Below are 20,047 nucleotides of genomic sequence, written 5' to 3' on the forward strand. Positions count from 1 at the left end.
TGGCTAAATGCAGGGCTTGGGGTGCTAGATAACCCCACATAAACGCCAGACCTTCAGCAAGGCTGTTGTGTGTACTATGGGATGGGGGTGTGGAGAAAAAGCACTTCACTTAGAGGGCCAACAAAATACTTCCCATTAGAAATTTAAAATGTACGTGCAAACAGATAAATGAGAACGTGAAATTACTCATCTACGAGGGGAACCGTCGCATCACAGAACCCGCTCCGCGGCATGCGGGATCCTCCCAGACTGGGGCGCGAACCCGGTTCCCCTGCATCGGCAGGCGGACTCCCAACCACTGCGCCACCAGGGAAGCCCTCAGTAACTCTTCTTAAGAGGCTTCTGAAGAGTCTGTTTGCAAATTTGAAAATATTTAATCAAGAGGAAAACTAAAAGCTGAAGTGTTTCTGGATTCCGCTTTTCGTGAATCACTAAAAGTTAGGACAAAGCAAATCTAAGACTGGAATACATGAGCAATTTCCTATCTAGTTTAAGATGTTTCCTTTGATGGCAGGGAATCTGGACTCTGGGTCTGACAGCTTTGATAAAAGCCAGCAGTCCCAGGCAGGAACAGCGAGCTAGAATGGAGCCGACACTTGGATTCAGAGCCTCCACAAAGGGGATGGATATGGATGGGATGGTGCTGGTCAGAAGATCAAGGAATTTCTTGGCTTTGTCCTCCCCATGGTTACCAGTCGATCCTCTGTTTCCCTAGAATGAGTAACATTTCAGCTTTGCTACACTCAAAGCAAAGAGCTGGTGTGGGACCCAGGAAGGCTGAAAATCCTCCTCTACAGCCGGATAGACAAGGAACAGAATCCCCAGGGAGCGAGAGGGTGTATTGGCTTCCAGGACACCAAACAATCAGGTTAGATGATGCTAAGCCTACAGCTGAGGGGAAAATGCAGGCAAACCTGGGCTGCAGTGGCCCTAGAGCTTACTAGGAAAAAGGACCTCGTGGGTTGACTACCCAGAACCTTGCAAAATAGGGTTAAACACTCAATTAGATTTACCCATATTTTGTATCAGACAGTGAGCCCTGTGGAGGACCACCAAAATTAATACCGAAAGGTTTCTTTCTGGATTCCTTGAGGACAGAACTATAAAGTTACAATAAAATCCTTAATTACTAGAAGTGCATGTTTATAGGAAAGTAGCTGAATCTGGAAAATGAGACTAAAAAGAGGTGCTCGGACTAAAGGTACACCATAAGAATAAAAACTTCACCGCTTGCTTGAAGTTGGTAAATGAAAACATTTGGCAAGAAATAAAACCTCAAATAAAATATCTGCCTTCCTCCCCACCCTAAGCTCTGAGGGCCACTGCCCCCAGGTAATCATTGAGCAAGCAGTAACGAGCATGGTTCTTTGGTGGCTACAGAGGTGATGGAGACCTGGTCTTTGACCTCAAGGAGTCTACAGGTCCGTGTGTCGAGAAGGAGAGAAGACACCTGGATTGCTGTGGAACATCCAGGCCATTTGCTTTATGCTCCTGAAATTATATTCTTGACCTTTTATGAAATTACAGAAACCTCAAATGCCACAGCCAAAGCGGCAACAGCAGAACAAGCTTTGTTTTCCTCCTCGTCTCCAGGAACTCAATTTGTAAAGTCCCTTTCCTAGTAAGTTTGACCCAAGGCTAGAGCTCGAACTACTAGGGAGAAATGTCTGAATTTTACAAACTTGAACTAAATCTACTTTTTCAGGTTTGTACTAAAAATGGTTTGGAGAAAGCTGTCTTGTTTAACTTAATGATTCTCAGCCCTGGGGCAGTCTTCTTCTCACCCTTTCCCTCAGCCCTGGAGGGCAGCAGAATGTTTATGAAAAGGGTGCTCCGGACCAACGTGCTTTTGGTTGTTTGCTCTGTTTTGAAGATTTTTATAAAGATCATGTGGAAGAGGAAATGTGGCTTCCCAGGTGTTCCTCTGACATAGCATTTACTGAATTTCAAGGCAATCCTTTGCTTATGTGTCAGGTTCTCAAGCAAAGGGGCCCTGTCTTGACTCTCTTTGTAGCCCTGGAAATGGCCCAGCATAGGCCTCAACTAGCAGGGGCTCCAAACATGTTGGTGGAGCTGTGAAAACTCCAGAGGCTGGTGGCAGTTAGGACAGTGACAGAAAGACCCCCTCCCCCAGGAAAGAGGGGTTGGTAAACAGCACCCTTTGTTTACCAAGTAATCATAATAAAGCTAAATCTCAGCCTCCTCTGTAAAGCAGAAAACTGAGGCATCCCAGAGTGTCTTGTCAAACATCTTCAGAGTAGAGTTTTATGTTGAATTTGAACTTGGGCCCTATGGCTATCAGGTGCCAGAGCATCTTTAGGAGGAAAGAGGAAAGAACGCTGTCAGGTAGCTGAGAGATACTTAACGTTCTTCACGCTGATTCATCCTCCAAATCCCACTTCAGAAGGAAATGCTTTCCAACTATAGGTACCCGGTTCTTGAAAATTCTGAAGATTTTCTAGGTGGACGCAACCCATGTTTCTGACACTAAAGTCTCAGCTCGTTCGGGTGGGTTTGGGCCTGCCCACCTTCATTGCCAGCGCTTTTGTTGTCTAGCTCTTTGGGTTTACAGGTGGAGGACAGAAAGAGGGAATCACGAGCAGCTAGAATTTTAATCCAGTTCTGATGCCTACGGTGCCAAAACGTGCAAGCAGTGCAGGTGGGGAGGAGGGCCAGGAGCCACCTGAGACACCGTCCCTGCTCACGATCGCATCACTGGTACCCGTGGCTTGAACGGTAATTAGTCCACACGGAGCCAGGAAGCCAGGGATGAAAGGCATCTCATTGTGAGCTCTCTGCCCGTGCTCGGACCTCTTCTTAGTGCTTTTCAGCTTCTTGAGTTTTCTTTGGGGCTTCGAAAGGCTCCACAAAAGAGCTTCCAAAGTCCACCAACACCCTTTAGCTTGTCCTCAGGGCTCCTGAGGCCACTCGAGACTGCTATGGGGAGACGGGCAGAAATTGAAACAGACCTGGCATCCCCTACGACGGGATGCGCTGGCACGGGACCAGGGGAGGGACGGCCTCTGCGGCAACGTTACTGCATCCATTATTGCAGGAAAACCTTCCCTGTGACAGCATATTATTAACGGAGGAGAGGCGTACTTGCTCTTTTTAATACATATTCCTCCTTTAAAATATGACAGAATGTACCCCCGCAAGCAATGTGTGCCATTCAAAACATTCTTAGTTCCCTTTTATTTTCCTGGCCCTCTGGAAAATATTAAAAGATTGTTTCATGATACCTCTGGGGAGAGAGGGCAGATGCCATATGTCCTTGTTCAGCGGGGACGGAATACTAACACTTTTGGGGAGCAAATCTGCTGTTTAGACTCTGACGATTCGTATGAGACCCAAGATGTGAACTCATGCAGCACGAGCACAATCCAAACCAGAAAGAAAGAAATTAATTCAGGATGGAGAAGTGATAAATTTCTATCATGGGAAGACCAGGACTGCGGGACTCAGGTGCTATCGTGATCCACGGACGAGCACATGGCCGCCACTCCAGACTCAGCAGCTGACGCACCCGGGCAAGGGACCAGGCGCCGCGGGGTAAGGGCACGAGGGTCTGCTAGACACGGGGTTTTCTGCTGCAGGGGAAATTTAAGTTTAAAAGGGCTGGGGTTGCTATCAGTAAAAGTATAAATGAAATATAAAATTATATAAACGCACACACACCTCCACCCATTACTTTGGGGATGGCTTTCCCGATTTAACTGCTGTCTTCTTTGTACAGGGACACGTGTTGTGTGTGACTTTGGCTCAGCGAAGCCCCTTTCTTACGGAAGACCCCTGGTCTGAGGCAGGAGGCACTGGTGCAGAGTGGTCCAAAGGCGTGGGTTTTGGAGCTGAACTTGAATCCATGCCTTGCTAAGTACTTACTAGCTGAGGACTTACTTACTTGGGCATCTAGCTTCTCCAGGCGTTCTTTATAGGAGATGGAAACAGTTTGGGATTATATATAATCATCCCATAACTATGGGATTATGATGATAATTAAACGAAGTATCGTAAGTTAAGGGCCTTGTATATAGTTTATGCTCAGTAGACAGTGGCTGCTCCTGTCTGAGGAGGGGTGAGGCCCAGGAAAGGAATGGGAAAATTTCTATATCTCGCCGTCAGGCAACACATGGTCAGGCTTCATGGTGGGAGTGGGGGAACGAGGGGGAGAGGGGGAAAGCGGGGCTCGCAGGACCAGCAAAAGGACTTTTCAAGCTGCCTGTCACTCATGCCCGTCCCCGACACACAGCGGCTGCTCGAGGGGGTCGCTGTCACCGTCCTCGGGAATGGCTTGGCCCAGCTGGTACGGTGAGTGGGGCGAAGCGTGAGACCCACTGCTCCAGGGGAGCCTAAGGAGGGCTCCACTACCTTAGTCGGGCAAAGGGTGAAGGGAAGCAAATCAGCGGACACTGGCCAAACTCAGGACCCTCACGGTGTCTGAGGCCCTGGGCAGACGTCCAGCTCTAATGTGGCATGGATCTTCATTTCTAAGTCAAAGGACTTGGAGAAAAATAAGTTCTGGGTCTTACAGACAGAGCCTCTAGTCTGAGACATCCTCTCTGAGTGGAGGTGGAGCTTAGAGCATTCCTTCCATACAGCGCTGAGAACTCGGGCAGCACACAGGGCCCTCTCCCAGGGAGCCGGGGGAAGGGGAGCAGAGAAGAGCAATGGGGAAGGTGCTCACCCCAGACCGGCCCCCGGGAAGCCAGCGGACACACTCCCTGAAGGAACCAGGTGGGTGCCCCCGGCTTCCTGGCACTCTGCTCAGCAGCCCTGAGAGGAAGTCGCTGGCTGGCCGGGTCCCCCTGGAGAAACGAACTCCAAATCTCATGCTGGGCTTAGGGTTTGAGGCGGGCTTGATCTGGGCTATGACTATTACTCGTCACTTCTCCAACTAGTAGCCCCAGCTACTGTCCTTGACTAGGTATCAAGGTCCCAGGGATAAACCTTTCACTCTAAGTCCTTCCCTTTGGCCCACAAGAGCGCCTAGCTCATTCATTTTAAAACATTTTAATGCATTAAATGCTGTTTTTGTCAGGATCAGAACAGATACATGTTGAAGTTTCTTGATGTTACTGTATTTAATTTTATGAAAGTTATAAGTTAGAGATAGACAACCCATATAAGAATGTTCTGACCTTTGCAAAATGTCTCAAAAATGTGCTGAAAAAACTATTCAATAGTTCTTTCTGTTTGTTGGTTGGTTTTTTTAACAAAATAAAAGGACTTACCTGAAGGCTCTGGCAAAGTTTTGCTGAGTACGTTAAAAAAGAAAAAATCAAAGTCCTTAATTTATAGACCGTCCCCAGGAATCACGACGTTTTTCAAATCTGCTGTTAGATGGGCTTTTCTTTCTTCTAAATATTTTTTACATCTGGAGTTGAGACATTAACCTATTCCATATGTGCCACAGACCGCAAATAAAGACGCTGTCTTGGAAAACATAACGCCAAGTGCTTCCTTTAAAGCTCAATGCAAATGATATCCTTCTCACCTTTCTACACATTCCTTGACAACAGCAAAATTTCCATCTCCTATTGTCCTTCCGACTTTATATCGTTCTGTTATTGTGGCTGGAATCTGGAAGCCTTCCTCCAGCACTTCTGAAAGAATCATTAGTATGTTTTTATTGGTTGAAAAGGGAACACAGATGTTGCACAAAAGAGACGTTTAGAAGTATCATCTAATAGACTGGAACTGATTCAGCGTCAATATGTCATTTTCTGTATAGAGAGGCCAGTCCCCGACTCCCACCTCCTTGCCGACATTGCATCATCAACCGTTATTACTAAGACGAATGATAAACTAAAAGGAAACGTAAAATGTATGGGGTCCACTGCCACCTAGGTAAGAGCAACTTATGCTTTCTGCTGCAGTGGGGATTCTGAGGAGGAAGTTTCACTTTTCATTTCATGCCAATTTGATCAATAGCGTTTACCGCATACCCATGGTGTCCAGAGAAATGACATTCCTAGGTAGGGAGGAAAACGCAGTTCGTAAGGGACTCTGGGCTGCCTGACATTGTACAAGCATGAAAAATGCCTGCTGTTTGGACACTTAGCTTTACTGCATCCTGAAATAGAGACCTCCGTAAAATTCCTTATGAACTAAGCACTGACTGCCACCCCTCCCCAGTATCAATGAGCAGATTTTAGACAAATTTCTCACCAGCAACCTGAGCAGCAGATGTTGAGCTAAAACTGCAAAATATCTATTATGTCTGTGAACAGAACAGTTTTGTAGTTTCAATTATGTTAGTGCCACTAACACAACGCATTTTCCCCCTTAAAATGCATTTTGAAATATTTTACAAATGCCTAATAATGCTTTAAATATCTAAGGCCATAAAACTAAATAAGCCACACTTAGGTCACATAAATATAGAGGATAACCTTTAACATCTTAGGGGTATAAAAAGCCTTTTATAGCTGGGCTCTAAAATTTACATGCTTTAAAGTTATAAATCCTGGCTTTCCCTCAGGCAACCTGAATACAAAATGTGATGGAAGCCTAGTGTGCTTTCTAAATGTGCTCCTTTTCTGACCTTTAATCATAAACTGAGACTAAACATTTCTTCTCAAAATAAAATTAAAACCGTAGGTGGCAAATGGGCTTTCTTGGTGATTTCCGTGTTCTCATTGAGTTTAGTCTGCAGGGTTGGGGAACGGGAAATGGAAACTCACAATCAGCAGACATCTACGCTTTAGGACCCTTACTTATTCTGGTTTTGTGATCATTTCCAATCTGCACCACTCTGGATTCTAGAGTGGAGGAAATTTCTGGAAAGCGTGTACAAATGTAGGACATCTGCTGCTGCTGCTTTTGTCCTCGTCATTTGTGCAACCTCTTCACCTCTTTACCGGTGACATTTTACGTTTAACCCACTAGAAGCTATCTCAGTGGTCTCCGGAATAAAGCGAGACCTGGAGACTTACCTCCATTCCCCCCCACCCCCCTCCATCTCACCCCAAAGAAGCCACAATTTTGCCTCCGTTTGAAAGATTCAGCCTGGGGATTTTTGTCTAGCCCATGGTTATGACAGAAAATGGTTGGAGAAGTTTCAGATCCACTGCAAAGCACCCGAATTTACAAAATATCTCTCGGATGACGCGGTCTTAAGGCTCTTTACTACACAGATGGTAAAAGTAACCATCCTTAGCTGTCAGAGGCAACCCTGGCTTCAGATGGGAAATGCAGGGAGGTACTTCCATCCTTCCTTCCACTGGGCACCCATCTGGAGCACACGGCTTGGGATTTTTTTCCTGACTATTGATAAAAATGTATCGTTTAGGCTTTTGGCTAAGAAGACTTAGCCAAAAAGGCTCCGTCAAGGACCATTTCATTTCATTAGGTAAATAAAACACATTGGAACAAAAGAGGCTTCTGGATGGCTGAATTTCATACTTCTGGAAATACCAAAATTGCACGGTAGTCAGGAAATAATACCCATAATAATCCTTGGGTAAGTCAGGTATCTCACATAACATAATAAAAGTGTTTCCCCCAAATGGTACTTTATTGGAAAATTAAATCATATTATTTAAAACAAATAAGGGGTGCTGATTCTGTAACAGTGGCCTGATCATATCAGTTTGATACTTTAGTTTCTAAATACTTGCTCATAATTGATTTGAGCCTGATAATCACCCCCAGGGAGGAAACGGGCATATATTACAATCTCCATTTCATAGAAGAAAAACTGAGATGTGGAGAGCAGAAGAAGCTTATCTAAAACAATCCGGGAGTTAGCAAAAAAGTCTATTCTGGAATCCCCGCCATCTCACCACTTTCTGAAGTGAATTCACTTAAGGTCCAAAGAATATTTTTGCAATTGCCGTCAATTCATTCTTTCTGTAAAGCCAGATTTTCACATTTTGACTTCACTTAAGTTAAGAGTACCTCTGCAGGGCTATCACAGTCAAGCAAAAGAGTAAAGATGTCTCTCTTGTTCCAAAAGTGAACAGAGTTTGGAACAACAAAAGTAACAACTACCCCCTTTTATCTGCAAAGTGGGCAACAGCTGGCCTTGTTAGGTTGCTTATACCTTCAGAGGATGGGAACCGTCTCCACGTTAGGCTAACTCCCTCTTCCTGGCCCCAGAGGGTAGATACCGTCCCTGGTGGGAGCCACGTGCAATCCCACCCCCTTGCTGTGAGCCTCTGAAGCTGCTTCAGGCTCATCCTGCTGGAGAAGGGACAGTTTCCTGGTGGGTGGAAATTTAGCCAGCCCATCCTCTGCCCAAGTACAGGCTGAGCCTTCTCCTCAGACACTAAGTCCAAAGCTCACCACCTTCTCCAGGTCCGTCGTTCTCATCCATCGAGCTGCAGACTTTGGTGGATGCGAGTGAAGTGGAGGAGCCGCCATGCTGAGAGCTCTGGGGGGAAACAGAAACAGAGAATAAAAATCCTCGGTCCCACAACCCGAGTCTCCAGGTGCTGTGCCCAGCCCAGAATCTCGGGAGGTAACTGTACCCACCACCAGGGAGAAACTGGTCTTAACACTCGGAAAGGGAGGTTCTTAGACTATTCAGTGAGGACTACCTCTCCGCTCACCCTATTACCCAACAACAGATGGCGTCAACTGAGCCAGGCTCATCACTGTCCGTTTGGATGTTCCATGACTTTTTATTTCTTTCTCTCAAAATTAGCATCCTTTTTGCTCCCTGTTTAGGTCTGGCAGATTTGAGGTATCTCACCTCACTCTTCCACACTCTTATCTGCAAACAGCCTTCAGTTCAGATAAGGGATCATTCTGATCTCTTTTTTTTTTCTATTCTTACCATAGAAAAAATTTTTCTTCAGTTTGTTTTTTATGGAATATCCTTTAAAAAATATTCAGCTTTGCTACACCCTTGGAGAAAGGTTAAAGCGTGGGTTTCTTAATTCCACTTTGAGATAAAGGCATAAGCGCTAAGCAAGTTATTGATACATTAAATGTTACATAGCAAGAAACATTTACTTATTATTACTTGTATTCCTGAGGCAAAGATAGAACTGAAAGCCTAAGCCTGTGATTCCTTTGTAAATTTTGGGTGTATTTGGACCCAAGACCCATGAGAGCAAACAGGGTAACAACTATATTACAAAGCTCAGAGGATGAAACAATAGCAAATTTTTAATACTGTGATCAGCCACGAGGCAGTACTTTAACAATGAATCTATCCATTCCTCTATCTATTCCCTGAGAAAACAATCTGCACATTTCAGTGCTATTTCTAAATAGTGGACACAGCTTGTCCTAAAAGATCCTCCTTCTGTTTGCCTGGGTTTATCCACTTGGTTGGCCTGATGGGAGCCTGGAGGCAGTGAGGGGCGGCATTGGCTCATGGGGCCGGCTGTCTGTGGAGCAGAGAGAAGGGAGAGAGCATCTGTAGTTGAATTAATAATGAAGAGGTGGCGAGAAGCAAAGTTGACCCACTTCTGCTCTGCTTACCTGTCTCCCTTCAACCTCCTCCCCATTCCATCCAGCCTTAACTGTGCACAAAGTAAGGAGGAAGAGAAGTGTTACGTACTGTCATCATGCCCAACAGTATCAGGAAATTCAAAGATTTTAGTTTTCACCCAAAGGATGAAGATAATCGGGCAGACGCTACTTCAGTCACTGCAGCGCCATTTGAGTCAACTGCCATAGCACATTCTCCTGGGTGCGCTAAGATGACCACGTTCCATGGGACGAGTTCATCAAAGCTGACAGGTGACACGATGGGAATAAAAGTTAAATTCATGGCATTGATGCATCTGCTTCCTCATAGGACTTCCTAGAAGTTTTGTGGTTACTCTAGTACACCACATGCCTGAAGGTCACCTAGTCTGTGGGACGTGCCTTTTATTTTCCAGTATTGTAATAATCCCCCAATCCATCAGCCTGGTGACTTGAGCTGTTTCCATCCTCTCTCATTCAAACTCCCTTTGTGACCAGAAGCACGCATTTGTCCTGTGGCAGGCCAGAAAGGATTCAGATTGCGACCCTGAAACAGATTTTCTTGCTGGGACACTAACTGTGTTGTCATAACCAACTCTGTCGAAGGCACTATAAATAAATGTATGAGCCTCTAAGTGTGCTCTGCTGACTTTTACGGATGTTTGTTTGTGAAAACCTGATATTTATAATATCGGAATACATGGCTGAGACAAGGCAGATTTATGATGTCGAGGTCTGGAGAAAAGAAACATTAACGCTACCGCATTTGAGGGGAAGGTGTGTGTTTTCCAGAACAGGGAGATCTTTTATCCCTTGTGTCATTGCTTGTGCTGTAGACAAACAGTGTTCCAAGCAGAAAAGCAGTAAGGAAATGTCTAAAATGTAGACTTTTTCTTCTGGGCCTTCTGATCCTTGAATTTCTTCCAGCAGCATCACAAATGGTGTTTAATAATGCAGACACACTGTGGTTTGGGATGGCAGGTGCTGTCCTGTCATATGGCGTTTTAGATTTTAGAATACAAAGACACATTCTTTCAGAATCAAGCATTCAAATTAATAGACTAGTAGCATATTTCCTAGCAAAGATGTCCACGACTTGTGGACTCAATTCCAAAATCTTTTTCTTTTAATAAGAACATCAGACAATACAGAATTCTGACCCAAATAATATGAAAACATCTTTTAAACTGTAATGTTTAATAAACTTGCTGGATATTATTCACTAAACTGCCTTATCAACTAATGAATTGCATTTTCAATAGTGCCACCAAATGTCTGATGCCCTGAAAGCTGGCCATAGTTCCAGCTGTGTTTTTCTCTGCCTTATGAACAGAAAACCCCTAAAGTTTTTAAGGCTCTGGTTAAAAAAAAAAAAAAAAAAAAAAAAGTAGGGTTAACACAAGTCTGCTTATGTTTAAAATTGCTTATTTTCAACTTTAGGTTTGAAAACATACTCCAAGTCATTTCAAATTTCATACTGTCTGAAGGTAACAGACTATTGTAAGAGAAAAACATTTAATTACAAACACGGTACTCTGAAAATGGAAAGTTCTCATTTTATTTACTATGCTCAAATAGCGTAAAATAAATGTATTAAATTTCTAACGGTGTTATCTCTTCTTTTCCCCAAAGAAGTAAGACAGTTAACATTATACACTTTTCCAAGACAATGACCATTCATGGATTCAGCGAATTTCAGGGACTGAAATGGACCTTAAATATTACCTGTTCTACCCTACTTCCACTGAGAGACCAAATGCCCCTACAAAAATCCCAGGCATGTGGTCAAATGGCCTCTGTCCAAACACCTCCAATACTGAACACATTACTTCCTAAGGCAGCCCCCTAATTGTTAATGAGGCAAAGAAAGTTCTTCCCTAAGTTATGTTCAAATGATGCCCCTCTACATTTCCCATTTGTTGTTCTTAGCTCTCACCTCTGGAGCCACCCAGTACAGTGCATTTCCCAATAGGACAATGTTTCCGATATTTGGAAAGAGATACTTGGTCCCTCTGTGTCTTCTCTTTTTCAGTTTCGATAATCCCAGTTTTCTGGGTTGTCAGTCATCAGACAGGGCCCCATGACCCCTTGACCCTCCAGTTGTCGATTTCTCTGATTAATGCTGGTGCTCAAAACAAATGCAATATTCTAGGTGCGCCCTGACCAGCACAGAGAGAGAAGGGTAGAGCTTTCTTCCTTGTGAATAGAATATTAGTGCACTTTAAGATCGTATTGGCTTAATAGTAACAACATTAACTTTTAAGCCTGCACTGAGCTCACAGTGTGTTAGATATCCTTATTCTGTATTTGAGAGGCTGGTGTTTTGGATCAAGTCTAAGACTTCTCATTTACTCATGTTAATGTCATATTTATTACATTCATATCCTTCCAGCCCGTTATTTTTGCATTCTGATTTCGTCACTTAACATTTTTGCTGTCTCTCCCAGTTGAAGTCATTCAGTAATCACCACAGCCCTTTGAGTACCCTGGTTACTACTCCTAAATATACTACCTTAGACAGTGTGGGAACATTTTGATTATTGCCCGCAAGTCTGATTGAAGGATTTTGAAAATACTTAAGGGAAAATGTGTAGGTTCTTGTTCTTTAGAATTAACCCAATGAGATGAATCAGCCTTTATCTGTGACCTACAGAAGCTAAAAGGCCCACTTATATTTTTGCATGCTTATAAATGAAATCAATTTACTTATTTGGTTTTTCGGAGAAGATAAACCATTTTATAGGATACATGATGATAAGATTTTGTGTTTGCTTCAGTCAGTATGCGAATTCTAAGGCATATGGGTGTACAGTGCAAAACATAGTTATTTTAGAATTTAATGCAATTAGCTGCTCTAAGAGATATTCTGACATTTGAAATGTCATCGCTTCCAGGCAGATTTAATGGGAACCAGGTGGACAGGTTGCTGGCACCTGGATGCTTTTATGGCACACCTTCATAAAAGCACTGGCCTAAGTAAGAACACATCCTAAGTGTAGCTATTTAGCTTTGGATCATGTAACAGATGGAGAACATGTCACACTTTTTTGAAGTAAGTGAGAAAGCTGACATAACAGTTCTAACCACATTTTACCAAGATGTATCTGATGACTATGTAGTAAAAAACAGTTCATTTCGAACATAAACGGTACGAGTTCCTCCTGCCATTTGTATTAATGGCACTCAGCTGGGGTCCACACGGAACAATGACTACAAAAATATCCAATTGATCCAACTGATGTAATCAAGGTAGAAAAATCTCACCAGATAACTTTAGCTTTGTCTAGATAATTACATTGTTTCCACTTCACATTCTGTCTTGGCATGCAGTTATTACTTTGTTAACATTTTTTTTTTTTTTTGGAAAATGGCAGTAAAAGAATTTAGAAATCAACTGGATCAATTTTATAAAGGAAACACAACCAACAAATATTTAACAAGCTCAAATAATTGTCTTGGTGATCCTGACTTGAGGCCTATAGAATGTCTAAAGATGATCTCATATAACAAAATTAAATCATAACCTCTGTGTAGAGAGCTTGAAATCCAAGGGACTCTGTGTATATAGAAAAAACATACATTCATTTACTTTCCAAGTGGGTAGAGAACAATAAGTTGATGACATCAATCTACAATAACTAATAAGGCTCCATTACTTGAAACGAGGCACAAAAGTAATTCCTTTTTCCAAATTCCCTTGTCTGCATTCTCCATAGCATGCATAATCTAAAGTTTACAGCATAGCAAACACGTGCATAACTCAGAATGAATACTGAAATGCGTAAAAAGTTATAAACATTTGGTCAAAGTTTTAAAAGGACTGTAGAACTGTCATTCATAAAATAGGCTTACTTAGAGGAAGAGAAAATGAAAATGGGAATGCTGGCATTAAATCTATGTTAGTGAAACCACGGAGCCAAGATATCAAAAATAAACACATTTAGTGATGACTCTGTTGTATGGGGCAGTCTGCTTTGCTGCTACCGTCTAGTCACTATGCTCACTTAAAGCCAGGATCTGTACATTTAGAATCTCAACCATTTGTCTTGGTGGGCACCAGGTCTCCTCTTAGGAGTTCCTCGCTGTGAAATCATAGTTTGGAAGGGGAATCTCCTCTCAGTAAAATAATTCTCTCCATGATTTACTCCTCAATTTGGATTCCCAGCACTACTCTTTCAGGCACCTGCTCCATTTCACTTTGAAGTCTATTATATTCAGAAAGTAGAAGCACAATTTGGAATTTTATAAATTTGTAAACATCCCTTCCAGCTGTACCATTATTGCTTTACGTACTGACTATATTTAGGTTATCATGGAAATAACAAGAGAACCAATTAAAGCAAACTATAATTTTAAGGTTAATATGAACCTAGTAAAAATGTTAGATTTAAAAAACCAGAATTTTAGACTTCTATAATAATTTTAATGTAAAAAATTTTTTTCTAACTAGGCCAGTAGAATTTTCTATTCTCCCTTATATACCATATTAAGAATGAAACAGATTATGGATTTTTGTTCTATATTAAAGTTGGGTAATCAAGTTTGTTATTATAGCTATTTTATGATATATTTATTTATTTAGCGCTTTTAAAATACCTTTCATACACACACATGCACCTATATACACATGCACATTTTTTTCCCCCTGCAAATTAGATGACCTCGGGAAAAATGCCTTCATGCCCAGGAGGAAGTTACTATGGGTAAAATTTCTTTTTTTCAACCAGTTGCCAATTTGTTTGACATAGTCACCATTAATGCAACCCTGAGAGGAAAGTGTATTAATGATTTTAATATAACCAACTAAAACAGAATTCTTCATCAAATAGTCTTATTTCATTGTTATTGTCAGTATTTCATACTTTGGATGTCATGCGATGTCATTCTGCAGTATCTCAGGTATCATCTGCTGATGCTAATTACATCATAAAACACCATAAATATGATTATGAATGTAACCCTTACCCCACACAGTCATTTCAATTTCAATGTCTACTTATCAAGTTTTCTGAAAGAAACTCACTGAACAACATAGGTGGTTTTTCCTGTTTATTATAGTTATTTTTAAGGTGGTTAAGTGTCACAACATTAACTTTGAGGGGAATAACATGGTCCAGTGTGAAACACAAGGTACAACATTTTACAGTGAAGCCACAGTACAAAGTGATGGAACTTTCAAAATTGGGTAGGTCAATGAAACATTTCATCATTTCTCCCTGTAAAACTCTGCTGATGGCCTCACCTGATGGATTTTAAAAACATGTTGCTGTTTAAAACATTTTAACACCAAATGCTTTTTTTAAGAAAATACACATCCGAGCAACTCAAACTGTAAGCAGGAAGTATGTCAACCTCTCTACAAAAATTTTATCCAAATTTACAACATTCATAGTGTATTTCAAAGTAAAATGTCCTTAGAACAAATAAACCCAATTCCTTGCTTGTTGATGAATATAAACTCAAAGAAACACATCACAAGAAAATTAACTTTCATAGTTCTTTGCCTATGACCTTTCAGATACCTACTACCCTGGCTTCAAAACCATTTTGTGGCCATATATAAAACAAACACCCATGTATTACATGCATCATTTATACTATCTTGGAATTTATCCATCGTCTTTACTAAAATGAACCACATTTTAAAGACACTATATATCATGCACCCTGAAAAATTACAGCTAGGGCCTCAGATTTCCTATCTTTTCCACATGCATTACAGGCACAAAGTTACAAATATTTTTCAGCTGACAGTATAACAAACTGCATCAGGCAATTGGTATTTCGAATTCAATATATCTCTAATTTTCACACTATAATTCTGTGGGATATCATTGTCACTGACATGCACAGTTAGAGATGCTAGCCAGGCTAATGCAAATACGCATAAATAGGAAATGTATGTATATATAGTATTGGGTTGGCCAAAAAGTTCATTCCCAATATATTCATTCAATTAACATTTTCAGGAGTGTGTATATTTGTTACACACATACAGAAAGTATAGTAGGGTTACTACTTAAAATACATCAATACTTTAGAATCGTGTTTTGAAAGAACATACAAAACTGCCTTACAGTTCATCTGGCTTTGCAATTCAATTTACTTAAAAACAAACACAGTTTGGATTCTCTTCGATTTATGTTTCAATATAATTACTCACCTACTCACGACCCTATAAATCAATACTTCCTTTTTTTAGTGAATACTGACTATCACCACATGTCATACACATTAGAGAAACATCAGTGATAGTATATAATCATTTTAATAATAGAATATCAGGACATAACAATATAAGCATTAACGTATGCTTATATTTAATAGTTAACACAATATTGGATTTATCTGAATTTGAAATTTTTGTTTAACTGGATTCCAAATTGTTTAAAATAAATCAGTACATCTGCCTATTATTTCGAACCGTTTTGCCATACTAGTTTAGCAAACTTTTTTTTTTTTTGCAAACTACTTTTGAAGTTAAATAAATATGCCTCAATTAATATGTCATGGGTAATGATTTATGACATGAAAGGTTTTACATACAATTCCACAAGAGCCAGTAACTTATAAGGCTGTGTCACAAATACCATACTCTACTATTTACGGTCTATAAACATACACAAATACTTACATAAGCACACCCATATACACACTGAGCCCTGCAAATTTACATAAACACCTACACACCTGGGTAGATATATGGCCACATATGAAAAATTTAGTAGTCCAATAGCTAAAATATATGGAATTATATTTTAGGGATATTATTCTATATATTCATTCATTTGTATTAAGAAATGTGGCTTTCAGATTTCATTATTTTTAAATGAAAAAAAAAAATCATGTACAGATCTGCAGTGGATGCAACCAAAATACCCCTGCTGGTTAACACAGGGAACACATGTGGCACATGAATTCTGGTTCAAAATGTTTTTAGAAGATAGTATTTGATTTTTTTTAACGTTTAGACGAGCCAATATACGAACACAGGGATGTGTGTCAATGGGTGTGGACCTGCCACATCTCAAAAGTCTATGACAGTATGAAAACTTTGGGAACTCCTGCCCCACCCCACGTAATTAAGCAAGACAAAGAAGAAAGAAATCACGTGGCTTTCAGAACCAGTCTTTTGAGTTCACACTGAAGTTTATACTTGATATATAATTAGGTTTTGCATTTCTAAAATGCTGAAAGCAGGGATATGTTTATTGTATCAGTGAAAATGTAAGCGCCAATGATCAAATTTTTCCTAGAGTGCAATGTCTTCACAGAACATTTAAGGTCGACCATGAGGACAACAATGCATTGCTTTTGCTGGAGGTCTCTTCTGCCCAGTAGAACAATTTAAAAATTCGGTGTCTCATTTTTTTTTTAAAGAATTCTATAAGTAAGTAAATCTTAAGTGCCTATAAATCATCAATTCAGTTCCACCAATAAACTGAAAACTTCTGGTTTGTTGCTAAGGATTTTTTTTTTTTAATTTCTGCTTTAGTGTAATGGAATTATGCTCTGCGCAGGAAGAGATCTCAAAGTCTATAAATGGTGTGCTGTTTCAATCTCTGAGGGATTTTAGTTTCAAAAGTAAATGATATATATTGCCCCTGAACAGTCGTTTAATAAAAGTCATATGTTCAAAAGATTAAATGCTGTGGAATAGCATTTCCCTCGGAACTGCTTGAATGGCAAGTTGGCCATGATATCTATCGGCAATTAGTACAAGTCCAGTTTCTTTTTGCCATGTCTAAACAAAGCCCTGGGCTTCATATCAATTGGCAATATCTGCCACTTACCCAGAACAAATAGCGTTTATTGGACCTTTCTAAGCAGTAGTTGTCCATAAGACTGACAGTTCAGGGAAGTTAAAATTATCGGAATTTATTTTTTGTTCTGGACCATCTGACCCCACCAGATTTAGGTTAACTGTTCCACTGCTTTCTTTGCATTTTTGACAGTTCAGTCAAATACATACTAATCTTTTATGGACTCAACTGTATTAAGTAATGCATCTTACAAAGACATAACTAGAACAGACACCAGCATAGGCAACCTCACAGATGTTTACTGTTTCAGCTAAAACAAAGCAGCCTTTTGATCTCAGCAGGAGTCTCTGTTCATTTCTATTGGAAACAGTTTTAAAATCTGAAGTCTGGAACAGGTATTATGAACTGTTCTTTCAAGATGGAATGGTTCAGTTTGCAGTTCTCAAATAACCTGCCAGAGAAGTGTCTTTCTCTGCAACAGACAGGATAATGAGGCACTAATTTTTATAAGGCTAAGTTTTCAAATGCTGTTAGGTTGCCTGTACTGTTTTTTTTCGTCTCCTTCTTATGGTTGGAATATTTTATTCACTTGGAAAGTGAGATAGTAACATATGTAACTATAAACCAGATGGTAAAATTTGATAGTTGAGCAATTTATCAAGGAGATAAATGGATAACATTTAAAACAGTATGTGACAACTGAAATTCTCTCCATTTTGAATCAAACATTTTGTTTTTAAATTCAATCTTCAAGTAAAATTTGAAAAAAGAACCCCAAGTAAAAGCCTCCAAGTGGCATCATACATTTTTAATTTATCACCTACTGAGATATGTCAAGCCTGTAAAATATCAAAACCATGCTACACAAGTCTTAAATTGTTAGTGTTTGAACTAGTAAAACTAAATGATCACTAGGGTATGGCTTAAATACAATAGACCATACACATTAAATTAGTTCTTAACATTCAGATTAAAAATAATTGTTTTATGTTTAAGCAAAGCTGACTATAATTTTTAAACAGAGGACTAGGAAAGCAGAATTAGTAGGTTAATGTTTAACAACAGGTTATAATCATAGACTAACATAGTTCAACACAAAGGAGTTTTGCATATGAAAATTTCCAAAATACCAGTAAGATCCAGGATTTATCCGAGTAGAGATTTGGATATTTGGGACCTGATTTATGTAGTACCATTTAAAAGAATTTTGCTTTTCCAATTGGTTTTTTGGAATAAGTCCAGACACAATTTTTTAGGTCTGTATGTTTTAAAAAAAAAGCTTCCTAGCTTCAGCATTTACATATTTGAAAAATTATATATATGGTTGGAGAGAGGAATTATATAATTTATAGCAATGCCATTGAACAAAGTCTTCATGTTTAAGCTATACTTACGCTGTTTTCAATGAAAGATAAGTTTAAAGTGTAAAATTTACTTTTTACAACAAAAATTAGGAAAGTTCCTATGCTTACCAAGAGAGTCTTCATGAGATATGTCTTTGACATGGGTGTTTTTCCTCACCTATACTAACCTACAAAATGACAAGTAGCTCTGAATATTGTCTAGGAAGAAGAAGAACCCTACTTGAATATTTTGATTATTTTGCAATAAAAGAACTTTAAAATCAGCAATGTAAAGTTTAAGAAGACTCTAACTTTAAGAAAAAATGTCTGCTAGTGGCATTTTAATCTGCTCAGCCAGAAAATCTGTACAGAATTGTACAGAAAATTTGTATCCATGTGTTTACTTATGATCAAAATGAAAACCCCATCTACAGAAATTATGACTGTCTTGCTACACCATTAGCATGTTCTGAAACTAAGATCGGGCCCATAAATGAAATTCATCTACAGCCAGGCCTGGCACAAAAACCTCGCCACGTGAGCCAGTCTGTGTTCAAGCTCCCTCGGTCAAATCAACGTGGGAGATATAAAAAAATATCTCTTTCAAGGATTAATATAAAATGCCTGGATATTTCCTTTTATATGATTTAGGCTTCATAATTTCAAGGTATGCAAAACTCTTTTGCGTATTTTGCTGTTAGGCTTTTGCTTAGGAAACGTGAAACCTTCACCCAACCACAAACCATATACACTGCTCCATTGTCTCTTTTACACTGAGTCTCCTACTGAATCCAAATCATCCGAAGAGAGGGGGCGATACAGGTCCTGTAAGATGAAGGGCAGTATAGATTTGTTTACTTGGCTTTCTTAGATGCCCTGTGGCTCTCTTAGGCGTGGGACAACACTGAATGGGCATCCTTGGTTTCTGATGTCATTGAACCCTTTAGAGTCGTCAAATTTGGATAAGAGGAAAGATCGTGAAACCATCTAAATAGATGAAAAGGGTGCTTATTCTGCCCTATTGGCTTGATCTGCTCATAAGCTTTTGCCTTCCTTTGTGTCCAGTTGGGTTCTACAGCCCCTGAGGTCTGTCAACACCAACTCTGCTACTATGTATCTAGGCAATTCTTCCTTGAACATTTCCTTCCCATTCTGGGTAGAAGAGGAACGTGCTTTACCTCAGGCAATAATTTATTAGGAGTCCCAGCTGGCATTCAGCAAATTCTGGTCCCAGAGCAGCAACTCAAGGGCTGCATTTGCACCCTGCATACACCCAATAAACATTGCCTTTTCAAAATGGTATGTTTGGAAGACAGAAAGGATGCGAACTTGACCTCCCTGCTCCCTTCCCAGTGTTTTTCCTGGTTCCCCAACCGCTAGCTCACCCATCACCTTCCCTCTTCTTCGCTCCAACCTTTTCTGCTATGAGATAGCCCTGTTGGTCACCAGGCAACGAGCTCATATCTGCAGAGTGTCTAGAATCCTGGCTTCTTTTCTGTTTTGAACCACCCACTCTTCACA

The 20,047-nt window shown here is 40.3% G+C and overlaps 1 protein-coding gene across 4 annotated transcripts in view; it reads right to left on the reverse strand.

Moving 5' to 3' along the window:
- The window catches only part of DCLK1 (doublecortin like kinase 1), a 334,804-nt gene that overhangs the window by 53,943 nt on the left and 260,814 nt on the right, over positions 1-20,047 (reverse strand). For 2 of the 4 annotated variants that reach the window (XM_028497941.1, XM_024125852.3), the window contains exons 7-8: positions 8,287-8,374; positions 5,495-5,603 (exon numbers count right to left, since the gene is read on the reverse strand). In XM_028497941.1, coding sequence (XP_028353742.1) covers positions 5,495-5,603; positions 8,287-8,374 — 197 coding nt within the window. Of the gene's footprint in view, positions 1-5,494; positions 5,604-8,286; positions 8,375-14,461; positions 19,352-20,047 lie in introns of those variants that run through there. The other 2 variants (XM_028497940.2, XM_024125851.2) reach the window with 2 other exon arrangements.

The sequence above is a fragment of the Physeter macrocephalus genome, chromosome 13, assembly GCF_002837175.3.
Source record: "Physeter macrocephalus isolate SW-GA chromosome 13, ASM283717v5, whole genome shotgun sequence".
NCBI lineage: Eukaryota > Metazoa > Chordata > Mammalia > Artiodactyla > Physeteridae > Physeter > Physeter macrocephalus.